Raw genomic sequence first — 21,371 nt, forward strand, 5'->3', positions numbered from 1 at the left:
AATGGGTTTGTGAATATAAATCATTTGAAGAAAACTAAAAAGTTGTGAATCTTTGATAATGAAACACTTCACTGTTTTTCAAAGGGGACCCTTATACGAATATTTGATACTTCATCAGGGCATTTAATCCAGGAACTACGAAGAGGATCTCAAGCAGCTAATATTTATTGGTAAGAAAGCACGTTATTTTACTCTAGAGAAGGGGCCCTATGTGATCCGGAGGAGAGTCGGGACTACCCCCACGAGGCGGGCGGGGGCTGCTCTGCTGGTAGGGGCTGTTTTATTAGCTTGTTTTATTATTACTAATTTAACTGTTTACTTATTATGGGAATATACACAAAAGTAGAGAGAATATTATGATTACCATGAACCCATTGTCCTGCATTTGTTAGAATTTGCTTGTTTTATTTCATCTCTTCACTGTCCCTCCAACTTATTTATTTATTTATTTTTAAAAATTTATTTATTTATGGCTGTGTTGGGTCTTCGTTGCGGTGCACGGGCTTCTCATTGCGGTGGCTTCTCTTGTCGCAGAGCACAGGCTCTAGGCACGCAGGCTTCAGTAGTTGTGGCACAGGCTCAGTAGTTGTGGCTCACGGGCTCTAGAGCACAGGCTCAGTAGTTGTGGTGCACTGGCTTAGTTGCTCTGCAGCATGTGGGATCTTCCCAGACCAGGGCTCGAACCCCTGTCCCCTGCATTGGCAGGTGGATTCTTAACCACTGTGCCACCAGGGAAACCCCCTCCAACTTATTTTTCAGTAGCATCTTCAGGCAAACACTGGAGGCCTAGTTAGCCCATCTGTAGTCATTTCAGCCTCCTGTGAGGTTGACCTGCTCTTTCTGTGGTGGTTGTTACCATGTCCCACAGTGTCTGTAGCTCTGACAGGGCTGCACCCCTGCTTGGGTGGGACTTCGTTCTTTGTGTCTGTGGCCTTTGCAGGTGTGGAGCTGCACTGGGGCCTGAGTGATAAAAACACAGCTAGTACCTGGATGCTGGATGTAGTGTCCTTGGGGCCTCTGGTGCAGCCCGCTCTCCCATCTGTGTGCTCTCGGGCCCTTCCAGCCAGCCTGCGTGACGCCCACCTCTACAGGGCCTGGGTTGTTGGAGGGGAGTTTTTCTCCTTCAAGTGGCATGTTTGGGTGGCCTCAGGGCCCCTGGGGTGGCAGGGTGGTCTGCAGGGAGCCCTTTCCCTCTCCCTGGCACTTGAGGAGGGGCTGTGCCCTCGCTTTGACCATCTGGTTCTGTGCTGAGCCCCGTCAGCTGGTCAGGAGGGGTGGTTCTTAAAATGACTGTCCTGACCATGGGGGGTTGAGGTCAGGGCTCACTCCTGCGTCCACATGAGACCCGAGCTTCGTCTGGTTTCTCTGCAGCATTAACTTCAATCAGGACGCTTCTCTTATCTGTGTGTCCAGTGACCACGGCACGGTGCACATTTTTGCAGCTGAAGATCCAAAAAGGAATAAACAATCAAGGTAGGTTTTCCAGTTAGAAGGACAGAACATTGCCTGAGCGTTGCCCCACTCAGTCTGAGTCACAGCCGGGATGCTTTTCTTTGGTCGTTCATTTGATTCTCTGAAAACCAGTGCAGATTACTTGATGCTAAGACAGTGGCATTCCGACTTCCCCTTCCACTAGCTCCTTAGAAAGTATCTGATGAGGATCCAGGCACCTTCCAATGAGGTAGAACTTGGTCCTGAACTCCAACCGTCATCCTTGTGTTAGCTGTTCAGAAAATTAATTTGGTGGCAGTAGAGCCCTGTGCCCCTTCTGGTGCTGATGGTTTCTGGATTTATAATAAACCCATTTGTAACAACTTAGTTTTTTCATGTGAAAGATAAAAATTAAAAGCAAAAATAGAATTTAAATCATTAAGGCTAAGCCGACATTAAAGAGAGCTGTGTCTCTAACTTTGTTATGTGACCGTAACTTACTTTCTTTGCTTCCTGTCCTCACAGTTTGGCATCAGCCAGTTTCCTTCCAAAATACTTCAGTTCCAAGTGGAGTTTTTCCAAGTTTCAGGTTCCCTCAGGCTCTCCATGCATTTGTGCCTTTGGAACAGAGCCAAATGCTGTCATTGGTAAGTGGTCCTTCCAGAGGAGAGTGGCCCCCAGGTGTGGTCAGCGCCCCACCAGCTCCACTGGTGGCCCTTCCTCTCTCCTGGGGGTCCTGTGCATCCCTCTCAGGGTCCGCACAGCCACCTGCCCTCCGGGGTTTCCCGGGCAGTCAGTGAGACAGATCATTTGGTCTTGGAACCGGCGACCAAAGAGGGTTCCCCCATCACCACACTAGCTGAGTAGATGCAGAACCCCCAGAACAGTGGGGTTCTCGGTCGAGTGCCCCCACCACCCACAGATCCCTCGGGGCTGCTCAGCCTCCACTCAGCCTGTGCAGTGAGCTCAGTGCGGGCTGCTTGCTTTCCACCCTGAGTGACACGGTCTCCTCTGCCCAGCGATCTGTGCGGACGGCAGCTACTACAAGTTCCTGTTCAACCCCAAGGGGGAGTGCGTCCGGGACGTGTATGCGCAGTTCCTGGAGATGACCGACGACAAGCTGTGACCCTCCACCAGGAGTGCGAGCACCACAGGCCCTGGGTGCCCAGCGGCCCCTCGAGCTCCTGGGAGTGGTGGTGATGGGCTGGGGGGATGGCCTGGGACCTTGTCGCGAAGCCATACGTTGTCGTCTGTTTTCCAAAGCCAGACCTCCCGAGTCCAGTGTTAAAGGAAGAATCTTCAGGGCACGTGGACACTCACGCCCAACTGCTGGCTTCACCTTTCATTCAGCCGTGACGCTCACTTCATTGGTTCTGCCGCATCGGCCACCTGCAGTTGGGGCTCCGGACAAACTGGGGGTACGTGGAAAAAAGGAGGGACAAAGTGAAATTTGTTTGTGGCGACAGATTTCATCATTTTTACTAAGTCTGTAATGGGGAGGTGAACACACGTGTAAGTGTTGGTTCTCACCAGATTTAAGTGGAACAATCATACCGGCAGCCTTAGGAAAGGAGGAAGGAAGCCCTTCTCCCATCTAAACTGAAGAAAGAGGGCATAGGTCTGGCGTCTCCCTCAAGAGCTGCATGTCGTGCGTCCTCGTCTTTTTGGAGCCATTGGAATTGAGGCAGCACCATGCCCACCCTGTGAGCAGTGCCTGTGGCCTCCTGGTGAAACTCTGGGTCAAAGGGAGTTTCCCTGTTACACGTAGGCAACAGAGTAACGCATAGACTTTAAAACTTAGTCATAGAAGAAAGCGTCACTTAATTTGGAGGATACCAAGGGAAACGGGCGTCTCAACAAAGCAGTGCCTGGTTTCTGTGGGCCTGGAGAGGATGCCTCGGCCGGCCGATTCCACTTCCCTTTCTCACCATCTTTTCTCCCCATTTTTAAGACTAGCTGCACACTAACATTCTGGGAATGAGAGGCACATACTTTTTTTAACGTTTGGTAACTAAAATAGGTTATGGGCTCTATATTATTAGTAGTACTTGAGGTATATATTTAATTTTCTTAAATTCCCTTAAAACTTAATTTTATGTTTGATTTCAGGTTGCAAACATTAAAATCTGCAGCAGCAAATTCTCAGTTTGCCAGTTCTTTTACTGTCATGTAATCAGCTAACTTTGTCTGTGGATTTCAATGTGAAGTATGCATGTTACTTTTATGTGTATTTAATCATGAAATTTAATTTTGCACACTTACTTGTAATGTTTCTTTTAAATAAAAATGACTAATTTTGTTGTACTCTGTACCCATCAAGGGAAAAGAATTGTATGTTACAAAACCAAAGCCCCAGTTTTAGAACCTTGTTGGACTGCAGGCTATAGGAACGGCCCAGTGCACTTAGTGCCTAAACTGTCCAGGACTGCGTGGGGGCCAGGTGGACGCCCTGCTGCCCGTGTGGGTGGTGGCCTGGCTCGGGGAGCAGGGGGGAAGAGAGTGATGTTCACTAGCGGTTTCTGTCGTCTCTGGTGGGGAAGCTCTGCCTGAAATCCCTTTGGGGGACACTCCCTTTGGGGGAGACAACAGCATGGTGTTGGGCCACCCGTCAGTGTCCGTCTAACACTAGCCCTAACTTTGGCCCAGGAGTAGGAGGGGTCCTTCACATTTACATCGTCAGTTTATATTTTCCCCGAATATAATCCCTTTCGTGTTTCCACATATACATTAAACTAGGAAAAAAGTTCCTCCTCACAGTGTGTGGAGGTGCTGCAGGCTGGTGAAGAGCCAGTTCACTGGCCCAGGGAGAGGCTGTACCCAGGACGACCCGTAATGCTCGGCACCTACATTAAGAGTCCACGGTGTGGGAGCACGTCCTGGCTCTGCCACGCCGGGCACAACCTTGCCTCCTTTATAAAATGACAGAACAGGGACATCCTGGGTGGTATGGATGACCACCTAGGGGCTCTGGTTTGTCTTCTTGGGGTTACCCTTCGCGATGGTAAAGGCACCACATCTCACCTGGGAAATGCCCTGGACGAGGCTTCCAGAGAGCACGGTGAGGTCTGGAAGGCTGAGGCAGCCAGGCACCGTCCACCCTCCCCAGGCCTATGCGCGTGGCCTCGCTTTACCCTCTCAGGGACGTGGCAGGAAGAGCCATACCTGGCGAGCAGGCTGTTGGGTGAACCTTCCTCGGTCTGTTTAGGACAGCAGCAGACTTGGTTTTTCAAATTGACAACCACTGTTTGTTGCCTTATTCAGAGAAAGGGAGTTGCTCTAAGCCAGAGCTGCCTCCAATTCCTCCCTCAGCTGAGTCCTGCCGGCCCCTGAACGTGGGTACAGAGGGACACAGATGTAAAAGTCCTGTGTCCAGGGCTTCCACAAGCCCCACTTGGTGGCTGGGCTGGACAGGCCTGGTTTGTTTCTCCCCCAAGTGTCCATGTGAATGAACATCCAGGAACCACCTCACAGGGCCCTGCTCACTGGGCTCTTCTGCCTGCTGTCCAGGCCATGGACGGGGAGGGCTCCTCTGCGCCCTGCAGCCTCCACCCCCTCCCCCCTGCCCCTGGCTTGTCTGTCCCTTTAGTCCTCAGTGGCAGTGCCCCTGCTCACTGCGGCCTGGAGGGTGAGGCCCGCTCCCCTCCTTACTCTGCTTGTGAGACCAAAGCTTCTCATGTTTGCATTTCTTTTTCTGCAGCCAAACCAAACTTCTAGATGAGTTCACACAACTTTGTCTCTGGTCTCTTTCCTTTCTTTCTGTAAGAGGCATTTGAGCAATTACAGTACTTTTGGAACTTGTGCTGAAATTTTCCTCTTCAAAATGGATCAGAAAATACTTACCAAATTACAAAATGTTCATTGTAAGAAAAGAACATAGAGAAGAATGTAAAGTTGGAATCAAAATCGCCCTGAGTTGCCGTCTCCAGAGAAGACTACTCTCGGAAAGCCCACGCCTTCTGGGGTGAAGTCTGTAATTCTCAGCAGCATTATAGGGACCATTCTTTAACTTTTCACAACTCGTGAACATGTCAAAACACTGTAATTGCCCGAAGATGCCTATTTGTATTTTTTGCTTCTATAAACGTTTTGGAAATGGAAATCCTTGTGCATACATGTTTACACACTTGTCCACCTATTTCTTTGAATAGAACTGGAATTGCCAAGCCAGAGGATCTGCATGTATAAGATTTAGTATGTTTGCCACCTTGCCTGCCATGATTCTGTCAGCTTCAACAGCCAACACCTCACATGCTCACCGGGACCAGGCTCTGAGCATGAGCTTTTTAATCTTTGATGGAGAAAAAAGATCGATTTCTAGCCAGGTTGAACATTTTGGAATACCTTTGCTGGCCATCCGTAATTATTTTGTAAATTGCTTACTCATGCCTTCGACTATATTTCTGTTGGTGTATTTTGTCTTTTTTGTTGATGAGAACTTTTAAAATAATCACCCCTTGTCGTTTTTTTTCACTTTGGGTTTATTTCAGTTTGAGGGGTTTTACTTTGCTGTGTATGTATCTTGAATTTTTACATAGTCTGATCAGCCTTTTTCCTTTATGGTTTCTAGTATTGGCTTGTGATTAAAACAAAACATTTTTCACCGGGTTCGATGTACAGGTCTTATTTTCATAATTCAGTCTGAGCGTAATTTCCAAACACGTAATGGGGAAAGGGCCTCATCTTCCTGCGCCGGTGGGTGAGGCATTGCTCAAGCCAAACCAAGCCAGGAATGACTCAACCCCAGGTCCTCTTCCTGCCCTGGGTTGTGGTATCTCATCCACCTTAGTGCTCTTTTCTGGTTTGGATGAAAATGATGCAGTTGCCCTACTACAATGCCATTTATCAACTGATTCATTTGTTACGCACGGACTTACTGTACTACTTCACAAAGAACTATGTTCTGGTTACATGGCTCTGCTGATCGTAAGCATCCTTAAGCATTTTTTTCCCAGATGAACTTTAAATGGAATAATAGCTAAAAATAGAATTTTATTGGAATTCCAAAAACTCAAAAATGATTGTTTCTGAAGTGCTGAGGGACAGAATGTATCAGGATTTAATAAATATTTTCTCCCCAACAGTAACGTGGTAACATCACTGAGGACACCGTAAGTGCACTGTCATTCATATTTGTTTTTTTTTAATGACAAAGCTATTCAACTCGTGTGGAAAGAAGCTGTGAGTCTTCCTTTTGTTCTTCCTGTGTCCTGTTTCAATATGATAAAAATTATTTTATGAAATTACAATTTGGAAACTATGGTATGTCTACATTTGCTTTTCTTTGTGTTTATCATGCCTGGGGCTTGCTGAGCTTCTTGAAACTAGATTTATGGCTTTCATCAAATTTGTGAATTTCAGCCATTTCCTTGAATAATTCTTCTGCTACTGTCTCTTTCCTATTGGGATTCAGGTACACATGTATAACACCTTATATTGTCCCACTCTGATCATTGAGGCTGTTCATATAGTTTTTACAGTATTTTTTCCTGTTTTTAAAGATAGCATTGGGACTTCCCTGGTGGTGCAGTGGTTAAGAATCCACCTGCTGATGCAGAGGACACGGGTTCGATCCTTGGTCCAGGAAGATCCCACATACTGTGGAGCAACTAAGCCCATGCGCCACAACTGCTGAGCCCACGAGCCACAGTTACTGAAACCTGTGCGCCCTAGAGCCTGCGCACTGCAATTACTGAGCCCACGTGCTGCAACTATTGAAGCCCACGCACCTAGAGCCCGTGCTCCACAAGAGAAGCCACTGCAATGAGAACCCCATGCACTGCAACAAAGAGTAGCCCCCGCTTACCACAATTAGAGAAAGCCCACGCGTGGCAACGAAGACCCAACGCAGCCAAAAAATTTTAAAATTTTTAAAAATTAAAAAAAATTAGCATAATTTAAAAATGACCTATTACTGCCCACTCTGCTTTCAAGACTGTACCATGTACTTTAAACTTTAGATGAATCTGTCAGTTCTAAAATTAGTTTCTAATTCTTAACTAAGCTTTTTCATTTGCTCATTCACATGAACAATCTTTCTTTACGTCCTTGTGCATATTTGTAGGACATAAGTTAAAATCTTTGGTAATTCTCACATTTGGATTTTCTCAGAGCAAGTCTCCATTGATTTTCTTTTATTCTGTGTATGAGTCACATTAACCTGTGTGTCTAGTACTTTGGGGTTGTACCTTGGACATTGCAAATGGTATGTGTGTTGTTATGGATTCTGTTATGTTTCTCTGAAAAATGCAGGTTTTTTTCTTTAAGCACTCTGGACCCACCTGAACAGTCAAGACAAGAGTGAGGCAGACGAGGTGCTGAGAGCACCAAGTTTAAGGAGGCGCATGCTCGCAGCTTCATGCCACTGGGAATGATTGTGTCGTTTTGTCTGATGGTCTCTTTGTTAATGTGGTGAATCACATTGATTTTTTTAAATTAGTTTTTATTTATTTTTGGCTGCATTGGGTCATCGTTGCTGCACGGGCTTTCTCTAGTTGTGGCGAGCAGGGGCTACTCTTCGTTGCAGTGCGTGGGCTTCTCATGCGGTGGCTTCTCTTGCTGTGGAGCACGGGCTCTAGGTGCACGGGCTTCAGTAGTTGTGATGCGAGGACTCTAGAGTGCAGGCTCAGTAGTTGTGGCCCGTGGCCTTAGCTGCTCCGTGACATGTGGGATCTTCCCGGACCAGGGCTCAAACTCGTGTCCCCTGCATTGGCAGGTGGATTTTTAACCACTGCACCACCAGGGAAGTCCCAAGACTACATTTCTTGTCATTCGTGATCACTGAAGTCTGTTACTTTAGCTTGTGTTCAGCTAATGTTTTGTCACAGATTTCCTTATGTTCCTGGATCCAATAAGATTAAAAAAAAAGAAGCTATTCTGCCCTTTTAAATCACCTGACCCATGCTGCCAGGGAAGCTACTTCAGGTTGTGGGTGTTGAAATAATGGCCAGATCTGAACCAGCCCCTCAGCAAACCGCCAGGCAGATTAAAATACACAACTCAGAATTTTGGAGGAGAAAGTCCCTATTGTCCACCCTGACTTCAGCAAGCTGTACCAGGAACGTGGGGTGCTGTCCCCATGGCTGTCTGCCACAAGGCTGGATGATGGGGGATGGTAGTTGCTACGTGAAATGCCAAAATTCACTGCAATTTACCAGCCTTTCTATATAGAGCACTCCCCTGGATATTGCAAGTGTTTGCGTAGACTCCATAGTTCCAAAATAGTTAATTCAGACAGTTCTTACAAGCTCAGTAGCTGATTTGATGGGGGGACAATTCCTGGAGCTTATCTATGTTGGAAGGTTTTGAGTTACAAATTCAATTTGTTGACAAGTCTATTCTGTCTACCTATTTCTTTAGTAAATTTGGTAGTTTGTGTATTTCGAGGAATTAGTCTGTTCCATCTAAGATGTCAGATTTATGAGCACAATTTTTCATAGGATTCCTTTATTATCCTTTTTACAGATGTGGATGTGGTAATGAAGCCTGCAATTAAGGTTCAGTATTACGTGCTGCCTTAACATTTGGTTCAGCTGGGAAGGCCTGGAATGGCCTAACTACAAGTTCTGCTACCCACTCTACTTCCATGGATAAAGCCCCCCAGCCAAACAACTCTCCTTATCAAACAGAACAGGTGCAGTTCCTGCTTATCCCTGAGTAAGCATTTTCAGTTCCCTTCCAGCTCATGGGGTTATTCAAACAATCACATCCTCCCGGCACGGGGTCCCCCACTGTTTTTTTTTTTAAACATCTTTATTGGAGTATAATTGCTTTACAATGGTGTGTTAGTTTCTGCTTTACAACAAAATGAATCAGTTATATATATACATATGTTCCCATGTCTCTTCCCTCTTGCTTCTCCCTCCCTCCCACCCTCCCTAGCCCACCCCTCCAGGCGGTCACAAAGCACCGGAGCTGATCTCCCTGTGCTATGCGGCTGCTTCCCACTAGCTATCTACCTTACGTTTGGTAGTGTATATATGTCCATGCTCTCTCTCGCTTTGTCACAGCTTACCCTTCCCCCTCCCCATATCCTCAAGTCCATTCTCTAGTAGGTCTGGGTCTTTATTCCTGTCTTACCCCTAGGCTCTTCATGACAATTTTTTTTCTTAAATTCCATATATATGTGTTAGCATACGGTATTTGTCTCTCAGTCCCCAACTCTTGATACTACAAAGCCTGCCTCCTGTAGCCCTAGGTTATTCACTGTGTTCCCAAGTGACGCCCATGTGATCCTACTTGGCTTGCAGTGTCCTCGGGTGTGCGTATGTGTGACTGATAAACTACAGTTCATCTCATCTGGCCAGTGTCATAGTGTCACGTCCAGCCACCCCCATGTACACAGGGTGGGAATACTGCCTCCATAATAGGGTGAATAGGTGGTAGGTAGAGCAACGGAGCTTATCACAGAGAGCCCATCTCTCATTCCTGATGGTGGTCATTTGTATCCTCTCTTTCCTCCGTCATTCCAGTCGAAGTTAATTTGTTGATTTTTTTTTTTTTCAAAGAATCAGCTTTGATTTCATTGATCTTTTTTTCTCCTTATTTATTTTTTCAATTTTTGCTGATTATTTGCTATGGGTTATATTCATTCTTTTCTAGTTTAAGGTAGAATTGTAGATGACTGAATTTTAGGTTTTCTTTGTGCTATAAAATTCCCTATAAACACTTTTAGCTGCATTTCACAAATTTGATATATTTTCATGTTCATTCTGTTACAATTATTTTCTAATTCCCTTTAAGACTTCCTGTTTGAATCATGGATTATTTCAAAATATGATGTCTAATTTCAAAACATTTGAGGATTTAAAAAATATCTTTATTATTGATTTCTAGTTTAATTCCCTAATTGTCAAAGAGCATACTATGTATGATTTTAATTCTTTAAAGCTTGTAAGTTTTGTTTTATGACCCAAGGTTTGGTCTATATTGGTGAATGTTCCATGTGCATTTGAGAAGAATGTGTATTCTGTTGAGTAGAATGCTCTATCAATGACAATTACATTGACTGGTGTTGCTCAGAGCTTTTATATAGCCTTGCTGACTTTCTGTCTACTTATCAATTACCTAGAGAGGAATGTTGAAGTATCAAAATGTAATGTGGATTTATTTATTTTAGTTCTTTCAGCTTTTGCTTCATTTATTTTGTTACGTTGTCTTGCAGAATTGTTCCTTTTATCATGATGAAATGCCCATCTTTATCAGTGATAACTTTCCTTGGTTTGAAGTCTGCTCTCTGAAAATAAAGTAACTACTCCTGGGAATTCCCTGGCGGCCCAGTGGTTAGGACTCTTGTGTTTTCACTGCTGAGGCGTGGGTTCAGTCCTGGTCAGGGAACGAAGACCCCTCAAGCCGCACGGCACCGTCAAAACAACAACAACAAAAACTACTCCTTTTTTTTTCTTATCAATTTATTTGTTTTTATTTTTGGCTGTGTTGGGGTCTTCATTGTGGTGTGCGGGCTTCTCATTGTGGTGGCTTCTCGTGGAGCACGGGCTCCAGGTGTGCAGTCTTCAGTAGTTGTGGCACGCAGGCTCAGTAGTTGTGGCTCGCGGGCTCTAGAGCGCAGGCTCAGTAGTTGTGGCGCACGGGCTTAGTTGCTCCACAGCACGTGGGATCTTACTGGACCAGGGCTCAAACCCGTGTCCCCTGCATTGGCAGGCAGATTCTCAACCACTGTGCCACCAGGGAAGCCCCTCCTACTTTCTTTTGTTTTTGTTTTTTGCGGTACACGGGCCTCTCACTGTTGTGGCCTCTCCCGTTGCGGAGCACAGGCTCTGGGCGCGCAGGCTCAGCGGCCACGGCTCACGGGCCTAGCCGCTCCGCGGCATGTGGGATCTTCCCGGACCGGGGCACAAACCCATGTCTCCTGCATTGGCAGGCGGACTCTCAACCACTGCACCACCAGGGAAGCCCCCTCCTACTTTCTTTTGATTAGTGTTAGCATGATGTCTTTTTTTCCATTAATTTACTTTTAATCTATATTAAGTGTCTTTATATTTAAAGTTTCTTGTAGACAACATATAGTTGAGTCTTGCTTTTTGATCCACTCTGACAATCTATGTGTTTTATTGGTATATTTAGACCATTGATGTTCAAAGTGATTACTGATATAGTTGGATTAATATCTACCACATCTGTTATTGTTTTGTATTGTCCTTGTTTTTTGAAAATGTTATGCCTAGGTAGTTGTTTTTTGCATTTATCCTGATTGGTATTCTCTGAGCTTCCTGGATCTGGGGGGCAATTCTCATTCATTCTTGTTTCAAACATTTCTTCTGCTCCTTTCTTTCTGGTACTTCCATTTTCTCTAGTACTCCTGTAACACATAGGTTATACCTTATGTAGCTGCCCCCACAGTCCTTGGATGTTCTGCTTTTTATTTTTATTTTTCCCAGTCTTTCTTCTCTTAGCTTTTTACTTGTGAAAGTTTCTATTGATGCATCCTGAAGTGCAGAGATTCTCTCCTCAGTTGTGTCCGGTCGACTAGCAAGCCCATCACAGACACTTCTGTTACAATGTTCTTTATAGTTCTTTAAGGATTTCCGTCTCTGTGCTTACATCGCCTATTTGTTCTTGCATGCTGTCTACTTTATCCATTAGAGTCCTTAACATATTAGTCCTAGTTGTTTTAGATCCCGTCTGATAACACCAACACCCCTGCCACGTCTGGTTCCGATGCTTGCTCTGTCTCTACAAATTGTTTTCCTTTTAGTTAATACTTGTAATTTTTTCTTGACAACTGGATATGGTGTACTGGATAAAAGGAGCTGCTGTACACAGGTCTTCAGTGACGTGGTAAGGTGCGGGATGGGGGTGGGGCAGGGCAGCGGTGTACAGTCCTATGGGCAGGTCTCAGGGAGCCTGTGCCTCTGGGCTATGAACTACATAAGAGTTTCTCAGGTTTTCTTCCCTCTTAGATGGGACAGGGTGGCTAGAGTGGGCTGGTTGGGAATTTCCCTTCTAGGTCAGGTAGGCTCTGGTTAACTCTTTTTTCCTGAAGGTAGGCTTCGTTAAGAACGCAGTCCTCTAGGGACTTCCCTGGCGGTCCAGTGGTTAAGATTTCACCTTTCAGTGCAGGGGGTGTAGGTTTGATACCTGGTCAGAGTGCTAGGATCCCACATGCCTTGTGGCCAAAAAACCAAAAAACAAAGCAGAAGCAATATTGTAACAAATTCAATAGACTTTAAAAATGGTCCACATCAAAAAAGAACCTAAAAAAAAAAGTGCTCTGGTCTATTTCAAACATGGTTCCTTTCCCCTCCCCTGGTTTTTTCCAATATTTTCTGTGAGAACCTGGTTGAGTTTCTGGAAGTAAAATGTACAAAAGTGTGGGAAACCCCTAAGACTGGGTTCCCCTGGGGCATTAACTCTCAGAGTTGTCCAGCAGTTGACTGCTCACAGGGGAGGTTTTTGTAGCCCAGCACCGGTCCCCGTGGTAGTCTCCACTCCTGTGTTCGCCCATCTGTCTCTCCTATTTTGGGGGTAGTGGTTTGCCCTGCACCCTCACCTCTCTTAGCTCCAAGACGAGTTGTTGATTTTTGGGCTGTTGCACTATTTATGTGTTAGGAGGAAGTGGCAGCTTCCCAGCTCCTTACACGTGGAACCTGAAACCAAAGTCCCTGCTTCATTTATTTTGAGGCACTGTTGTTGGGTGCTTGGAACCCTAGGGCTGTTGTGTGTCTTGGTGCATTGACCCTGTATCATTATGTAACATCTTTATGCCTGATAGTTTTCCTTATTCTGAGGTCTACTTTGACATTAATATAGTCACTCCAACTTTCAAGTGTTCGCAGGATATACTTTTTCTATCCTTTTACTTTTAACCTATCCATATTATTTAAAGTAAGTTGGGTTTTATTTTTTGATCCAACTGACACACTCTTAATTGGTCTATTTAGACTATTTATATTTAATGTAATTATTGATAAGATCCTACCATATTATTGTGTTTTGCTTGTCCCCTCCCCTTTGGGTTCCTGTTCTCTGCCTTCGTGTTATTTCAAAATAAATTTTAGCATTCCATTTTAATTTACCTTTTGGATTTTTCCTTTACCTTTGTTTGGTATTGGGATTGCACTAGTGACTACAACAGACAAAGCTAGCTTTTCAGTCTACTTAAGAATGTTTTACCACTTCAGTGTAGAAATGTAGAGACCTACAAACCTTTGCCTTCCTCCTTTGTATTATACTTTTGTCAATATGTGTTAAGTTTACATACACTGAAAACCCTGATAGACAATGTTAAAACTTTTACATTGGAAAGTTAGAATATTTTAAAGAAATTAAGAGGAAAAACTAGTTATTATAGTTGCCCAGATATTTACCATTTCTGTTGATCTCTTCCTTCATTCCTGAAGTTCCAAAGTTTCTGTTGTTTACTTTTTGCCTGAAGAATGTCCTGTAGCGTTTCTTTTTGAGCAGCTCTACTGGTTAAGAATTCTTAGTTTTCCTTCATCTAAGAATATCTTTTAATCTGCACTCCTGATATTTTCTATGGATATAGTATTCCAGATTGAGTTACCTTAAGCCCTTTAAAATTTTTCTAGTCATAGGGCCTCCATGGTTTCTGATGATAAATTTGTATTCAGATTGTTACTCTGGATGTAGTAACTTTTCTTTGGGTGCTTTCAAGATAAAATGTTTTCAGTGTCAGTAGCCAGTGGTGTGTCTTGACATGGTTTTTCTTTGAGTTTATCCTGTTTGGAGCTTTGTGAATCTTTACAATTATATCTGGGACATTTTTAGGCATTGTTATTATTATTTTTAAAACACCGATGTCTTTCTCCTCTTGCTGTGAATTCATTAACCCAGGGTATATTTGATCTTTTTATATTGTCCCACAGGTCCCTGAGGCTAAGGTTCGTTTGTTTCCGAGCATTTTTCTGTTGATCCACCGAATTTTTCATTTGTTAAGTTCTATAGCTTTTGGTTCAAGAGCATTTGTCCTTACTTCATGGAGTCTGGTTACAGTAATTAAAGCCATAGAAAGCTAATGTCCTTTTCTGATTATTCCAACATGCTTAAGTTGACATCTCTTTTCTTTCCCCTTAAGAGATTTTCCTGGCTCTTTGTACACTGTAATTTTGAACTGTATTCTGGACATTGTTCATTTTATGAAGCTCTGAGTCCTGTTTAAATCCTGTAGAGAATGTAGAATCTTTTTTTTTTTTTTTTTAAGCAGGCAAATAACCTGGCAAGGTTCAGAATAAATGTGCCGACCTGCCCTCTGTGGGTTGTGGTTTGGGGTCAGTTGTTGGGGGTCAGTTGTTTCCCAAGCTCTGCAGTGCTATTTGGGGCCATTCTTCACGGGAGTTCAATTAATAAAGACTTTGCTTTGCTTCCTCAGTCAGTTCCAGGCATGTGCAGCTGAGGGTGAGCCCAGGATGCCATACACAGCCCTAGAGAATCTTTCTCTAACTTCCTGTCTCCTAGGTACCCGCTTTCCTGGCCCTTGGCTAAGTCTCAGGCTTTAGCCTCCCTGTGATGTTGCATACTCCTTGGGGCCAAAGAAAAGTATTTCTCCCTCCTGCCCCCAACTTCTTTGGACTAGAAGTGTCCCCTTTCCCAATTCCTCTTCTCTGAGTCCTCAGTGTCTCCAGGGCTCCTGCTTACAGGTATACAGTTTTGTGATTCCCCTCCACGTGTCCCACAGGGGCCCCCTTCCCTTGTGAGGGGAAGGCTTCTCTTGGGTATTCTGATGTTCATTCCTAACATGCAGTTCTGATATTCAGGCTGTCCTGGAGTCTACATCAGGAGATACAAGAGGGGAGAAAAATTCAGGAAAATAATGACCACGTTGGTTGTTCTTCCAGTTTTAACCCCCTTGCTACTATTTCTTTTTCAGAGGACTGTGACAGTTGCTTTATTTATTCAGCCAATGGGTGAGACACAGGGCAGAGACCTCAGAAAGACATTTCTAAAATCAGAAAATTTTGTGCCCACAGGTTTAGTCATCTCATCAGAGATCACCTGAGAGACCCATGTTAAAATCTAATTTTGTATTGCTATGGATGTAAACATGGAGGGGTAACAACAAGAGGCAGTATTCCACAGAGACCTACGGTGAGTGCTGGCCAACAGGCTACAGTTTAAATCACTACATACTATGGGTTCTTTCACCTCCCATATTTAGGACTGAACTTACCATATGGCAACTGCACATAGCTTCATGACATGCCCCAATGCCTTCCCTTTTTTTTTGGGCCGTGCCGCATGGCATGCGGGATCTTAGTTCCCTGATCAGGGATCAAACCTGTACCCCCTGCAGTGGAAGCTCAGAGTCCCAACCACTGGACCACCAGGGAATTCCCCCCTATATCTTCCTTAGAGACTAAATGTGGGCCTCTCCGCAATAACTAACATGGCTTTTGCTACATGAAAGACCTCTTATCAGAGTTACTGAATTGTTTCCTATACCTGAAGGCCTCCTGCCTTCAACATCTTTTTCTTGGGTAAAGGTAGGTTATCCTGTAGGATAGCTCTATTTGACTCAGTTTAACTTCAACAAGGCGACCCTAATGAATTACCAGAGGAGCTTTTCCTGAGTGAGAAGGGGGAGGTAAGACCTAATGCACTTTAAAGCATCTACAAAATGGACTGCACCTAAGAGCCTGTGCTCTGTGACAAGAGAAGCCACTGCAATGAAAAGCCCGCGCACCACAACGAAGAGTAGCCCCCGCTCGCTGCAACTAGAGAAAGCCTGTGTACAGCAATGAAGGCCCAATGCAGCCAAAAAATAAATAAAATAAATACATTTGTTAAAAAAAACAACATGGACAGCAGATCTGAAAAAAACATTTAGGAATGCGCCCTTTTGTTAGGAGAGAGAGTCTCAGTACACGAAGAGCAGCTCTTTTACGCTAATAGAACTGTTTTTACACTAGGACATCAATGTCAAGAACAAAACTCCATGTGAACACTCTGTGCTTGAGCTTCATTTAGCTCCCAAAGGGGACTTCGTGTCATTTCAGTATTCTCCCTTCCTCTTCCTACCCCTCAGGACATCAGCAATCCATACCTTCTAGGAGCTGGACAATCCAAGTGTTAACAGTGTGGGGACCGGAATACCATGTGCCTATTTAGACAAGATTTTCATCTCATGGGAGGATGTATCTCAGGCTGTTTGCAATGATCTTTCTCAAGCTGAGGCGCAAGTCTGCAGAAGAAATGGCAGCTACAACCAGAACCTCAAAGTAAGTTTGAAAACTCTAACATGATGGATTGAAAGCCAGCAAGACTGTTATCGCTGCCTGTGACCCAATGCCCTTTTCACACGCAAACACTCAATGCCTCCTTTCTTCTGGTGGAGTCAAGAAGCCTGAACTGCTGTCCTCACAGCAGCTCCTTCGAATACCCGCTCCAGTGCTCTAGGCCTTTGGTGTGCTCAGAGAGCATTTAAAAAAAGCAAAAAAGCATGCCTGCTTAAGCTTATCAAAATGACAATGATACTCTGTATTCAATTAAAATTAATAAAAATATTTTATTGAATTTCAGGAACTTGGTACTTTTAAAATTTCAAATCTTTGCACACAAATCACCACTATACCTTCTAGAATAGTGGAGGTTAGGACTTGAAGATTGTCACTTGTCTCTTTGTGTAACATAGCACAGAAATCCCAAGTCCTGACACGCCCCACCCCCTTCTGACCATGGCCCCCTCTACTCTGTTGTTCTAGGAGAGGACGATGAGAGGTGTGATGCATTTAAGGAGCTCAGCTGTCCGGGTGGAGACTCAACTGACGTGAGAGGAAGATTAATCCAAAAACCATGCATAGACACCTTGGGATGCGCCACATCACTTGGATCACGTGTGAGTTTCCCTTTTGTATTTTTGTCTGGTTCAGGGCAAAGCTGCTGAAATGAAATTTCTAGTCCCTGAGGGAGCTCAGAAGTTTGGCAGAAGTCAAAGCAGAGACTTTTTGAAATGAGACACTTAGGAACCACCAGTGGACAGCCGGGCGGGAGTGAATTGCAATGTGACTGTTGATGTAGCACCAGGCATCAAGTGGGGCCACAAGGACACAAGCTCAGTGACTCGTGGGTGTTGAAGGGCTCCTGGGGATTCAAAGCTAAATTTAAAAAAATTTTTAAGTGCCCAGGACACGGTAGTTTGTTAATCTATGTTTTCCTTTTCCTGCCCTCTCCTTGATATTCTTAAATTCCTGTGTGCCAATGAATGAGCCAAATGAATAAGACAGAAGGAAAAAGGAAAGAGAATGCCCCACCTTTGAAAAAGGCATGCTCTAGCTCCCAGCAGCCAAAACTAACCTTCTCCCTTCTTTAAATTTGAGAACAGGGTACTTTTCTTACCTATAAACCAAGCAGAAATCCCTCCAGGCCCATAAAGTCTACATTTTAGGCTCAGAAATAATCAACTGATGGACTGGGCTTATGCAGGGAAAATCTACCCGAGTCTTTCTGGACGGCTGTGGAGATGCGTCTCCTGGAGGACGCACAGGGCATTTGCTTAGTGTTGCCCAGGCCATCTCCCCATCAGGGTGGTCTTGTCCACTCACCTCCCCAGAGCTCAAGGTTAGGGGGCTGCGGTGGCCATGACTAAGGTCTGGAGCACTCAGTGGAGTGACCCGATCCCACATGTAGGACACGGCAGATCCGAATTATTTTGCAAATTGCAAACCTTCTGAGTAAAAAGAAAAAAAATATACATTCCAAGGTATCTGTAAAGTGCTGGGAGATGCAGCTTGCTGCCCTGAGGTGCTCTGATCCATCCGTGCTGCAGTCTGCAAGTTAGATTTTGCTACTGTCACACACGTGGTCTCATTCACATGATGGTTTCGTTTTTATTTTTTAAATGGCTGAGTTATAAATCCAGCTAGTGTGCAGTAATTTCATAATTTTTAATATGCATTATCTGCAACAACATTGTGACAGCTCCATACCATGGATTGACACACAATACTTAGAACAGGTTTATCATATTTGGTCTTTAGGTAAATAATAACTGTTTTAAAATTGCCTAAATATACCATTCTGAGCTGTTTCATTCCACCAGGAAAATACAGGGGTTTTTTCCTCTCTTTAAAAAAAAAATTAAATACCAAAATAACTACATTTAAATAAATAATGACGATGACATTTAAAAATTCACAATAAGGCCAAAGCCCTCTTTCTGTTTGCATGCTGCTCAGCTCTGACCCCCAGAACCCTCTGGAAAGGTGAGTGGCTTTCTTCTGGAGGAACATGGGCTGAGGCCGTGCGGGCCTCCTACTTCTCATTCTCTCACCTTTGTTTCCTTTCCTTTCGCTTTTATTTTTTGTAGGAGAGAAGTCAGCCTTAGTACTGAATTCAGTTCTAAAAGGTTGAGGGGAATTTCCTATTACAAATCAGAAAGCAACCTAGGTGTTTCCAATGCTTACCGGGACGGAGGGTGCCTGCTTCCAAGACCCTTGTATCAACAGGCAGCTTCTGCTCCACCCCAGCAGCTGCTCCTGCCATGAGGGGGGCAAACCGCACCATCATCGGGTGGCCGGCTGGTCGGACGATGCCGAGAGCTGGTGACGGCACCTAAAATAGCGAACGTGCCACGGAGAGATCTGTGACGTTTGTTTGAAAAGGGTGTGTGATAAAAGATTGAATCTTTTTTTCCAAATGAAGAAGTAATAGTTCTTTTGTTTTAAACATACACAATACATAGGAGACTTGTTTTACTTAGAGTGGAAAATTATGCCAGGGACAAGGTCAACACAAAGAAACAAACAACAAAAAGTAGCAAGAAAGAGAAATGGGTAAGTGCAGCTCCGCGAGCCTGGCAGCTCTTTCCGTCAGGGTTACAAGTGGCCCGCGGGTGTCCGTCTGTGTGTCTGTCCGTCTTACACACGGAAATGGAGGTGGATTAATTCAGGTAACTGCTCTAACGTGGAAAATTTGTAGATGTCAAGTAGCTCCACTTAACTTAAACAGGACAGACAAAAGTAAATCATTCCATAGGCTGAAAACAAACAACAAAAACAAACAAAACTACTTTGTTTCTTCTCCCCAAATGAAATCCACACAAAAGGTCCTGTGTGATTCCAAAATTACCAGAGTAGAAATGGAGTGATCTGAAATGTCCAAGACCCCATTATTTTGTAAAGAAAGAAAGTACACCTCAAAATATTCTAATTCCACATGTGAACAACAAAATACTGTCTTGTCTACTGGTGGCGGGGTGGCTCCGGCCCAGCAGGCCTGCTCGCACCGGGTGCGTCCTCCCTCGGAAGGACTGAGAGTATCTACTCGGAACTAAGCTGAGCGCTGGGCGGGGAGACACTGCCGGAGCCCAGCTTTGCTGCGTGTGGTTTTGTTCAGGGGTGACTTCAGTCTTTAAATTAAGGAGTTTTAAGGCCACCTGGGTTTGTGTTTCCAGTGCTGAGGTGAAGTCCAACCGCAGGGCCCTCTACCCACCGAGGGAACGCGCTCTGAGCGTCGGTGAGAGGCAGTGTCTCCTTTTGGCACCACAGAGTTGACGTTAAAGTGAGAAACACTCCCCTGGCCGCTAGTTCTGGACGCCCTTCTCCCGCACGGCTGCCGGCGGCGCATCCATGCTCAGGGCGATGACGAGGCCCTCGCCATCTTCTGTCTTGACCCGCTTTAGCTCTGGCTGCTCTGCCGGGTCGCCGTTCTGGCGCTTGGTGGGCAGGGAGGCCGACGCCGAGGCGTGTGTCGCCAGCATGTGCAAGGGACTCGCCGCTGCTGTGGAGAGACAGTGAGTCAGCGCCCGTGCTTCTGGATGGACCCTCGTCCCCACCACACATTAACCACGTGAACAGTGAGTCTGTTTATGAACAGCCGGCATCTGTTTATTGCTTCCAATCGTGTGCTGTCTTGCTGAAGCGAGAGGAGGGGTAAAGGGACTGAGGCAGAGGTGGGGCACAGAGCAGATAGCTTTGCTGTTTTGGCCCATGGGCTGCTGCCGGCTTCTCCCCGATGCAGAGTCCCCAAACCCAGAAGGGGATCGGGGTGCAGCAAGCCAAGCCTGCATCGGAGCCACACACCTTCTCCTGAGCCCAGCCTGTAGGGAGGGAGCTCTGCGCGCCCTGGGCCGGCTTCCCCACACCCCTCCACCCAAGCCCTTCTTCTCTCCCGTCTTCATCACAGAGGGGCCCTTCCTCCTCATGGGGCTCTCACTGGGCACAAGGGTCTCCACCACCTCTGATCTCACCTGCCTTGTGCTCTGCACAACCAGGCAAACTGGTCGTCCCACACCTGGAAGTGCTGCTTCCTCCAAGGGGGAAAGCAGGCCTGGGCTGGGAGGAGCCTGGAGCTATTCCACTCAGAGGGGCTTGGGGGTGAGTGGGGGGTGGGATGTGTGCTGGAGGATGCACAGTGACCTGGAGAAGCAGCATCCTGTCCAGGAAGACCCCTGTCCTCCCACCCCATGCCCTCATGCCCCGAGGGAGGTTTAGGACCATGGCAGCAGGTGGCCAGATGGAGAAAGATAAGGGCACAAAGAGCTGGGAACAGCGACCCTGTCTCCTGAGCACGCCTGAGTCCCAGCAGTGACACGCGTGCTGTCCCGCCACACTGATGTTAGTAAGTAGACATTACGGCTGCTGCAACTCATGACAGTTTGCTCTGCATGCTGCATAAGAGCTGTAAGTGTAAGGAGTTTACGCCAAGCTTTATAACTTTAGGTGTTTAACATACCGCTTTAGCTGGCACGGGGATTACAGAATTTCCTCTCAAGAAATGGAACTTGAAGCTAAGTGAGATGAGGGAGGGTCTACAAAATGAGAGACAGGAAGCCACGGGACACAGACTGAGGTCAAAGAAAGGGCAGCTCTGACACTGCCAGGATGCCAGTGTCTCCACTTTGATCTCCAGATTCAACACCATTCCAATCGAAAGTCCCAGTAGGAGTTTGTGTAAGGAAATTTCACGTGCATGCCTTTAGGGAACAAAGGGATCAGCAGCTGGACCCTGGTTAACATGGGGCCTCTGAC

General features: G+C 45.5%; 2 protein-coding genes and 1 long non-coding RNA gene across 5 annotated transcripts in view; 2 read left to right on the forward strand and 1 right to left on the reverse strand.

Moving 5' to 3' along the window:
* Positions 1-6,680, forward strand: part of WDR45B (WD repeat domain 45B) — a 32,759-nt gene extending 26,079 nt beyond the window's left edge. Inside the window, exons 7-11 of one of the 3 annotated variants that reach the window (XM_079904058.1) lie at positions 85-170; positions 1,372-1,473; positions 1,957-2,078; positions 2,451-2,570; positions 2,695-2,712. In XM_079904058.1, coding sequence (XP_079760184.1) covers positions 85-170; positions 1,372-1,473; positions 1,957-2,078; positions 2,451-2,557 — 417 coding nt within the window. In that variant the 3' untranslated portion in view covers positions 2,558-2,570; positions 2,695-2,712. Of the gene's footprint in view, positions 1-84; positions 171-1,371; positions 1,474-1,956; positions 2,079-2,450 lie in introns of all 3 variants that reach the window. The other 2 variants (XM_079904056.1, XM_079904057.1) reach the window with 2 other exon arrangements.
* Positions 6,681-6,972: 292 nt separating this feature from the next.
* LOC307177183 lies at positions 6,973-17,239 on the forward strand. Its single transcript, XR_013824994.1, has 4 exons — positions 6,973-9,084; positions 15,375-15,492; positions 16,430-16,622; positions 17,106-17,239. It is a non-coding gene; the product is annotated as an uncharacterized lncRNA (long non-coding RNA).
* The window catches only part of FOXK2 (forkhead box K2), a 71,511-nt gene continuing 66,885 nt past the window's right edge, over positions 16,746-21,371 (reverse strand). Inside the window, exon 9 of the mRNA XM_079904008.1 lies at positions 16,746-20,121. Coding sequence (XP_079760134.1) covers positions 19,925-20,121 — 197 coding nt within the window. The 3' untranslated portion in view covers positions 16,746-19,924. The remainder of the gene's footprint in view (positions 20,122-21,371) is intronic.

Source organism: Stenella coeruleoalba (assembly GCF_951394435.1).
Source record: "Stenella coeruleoalba genome assembly, chromosome: 19".
In the NCBI taxonomy this organism is placed as follows: domain Eukaryota; kingdom Metazoa; phylum Chordata; class Mammalia; order Artiodactyla; family Delphinidae; genus Stenella; species Stenella coeruleoalba.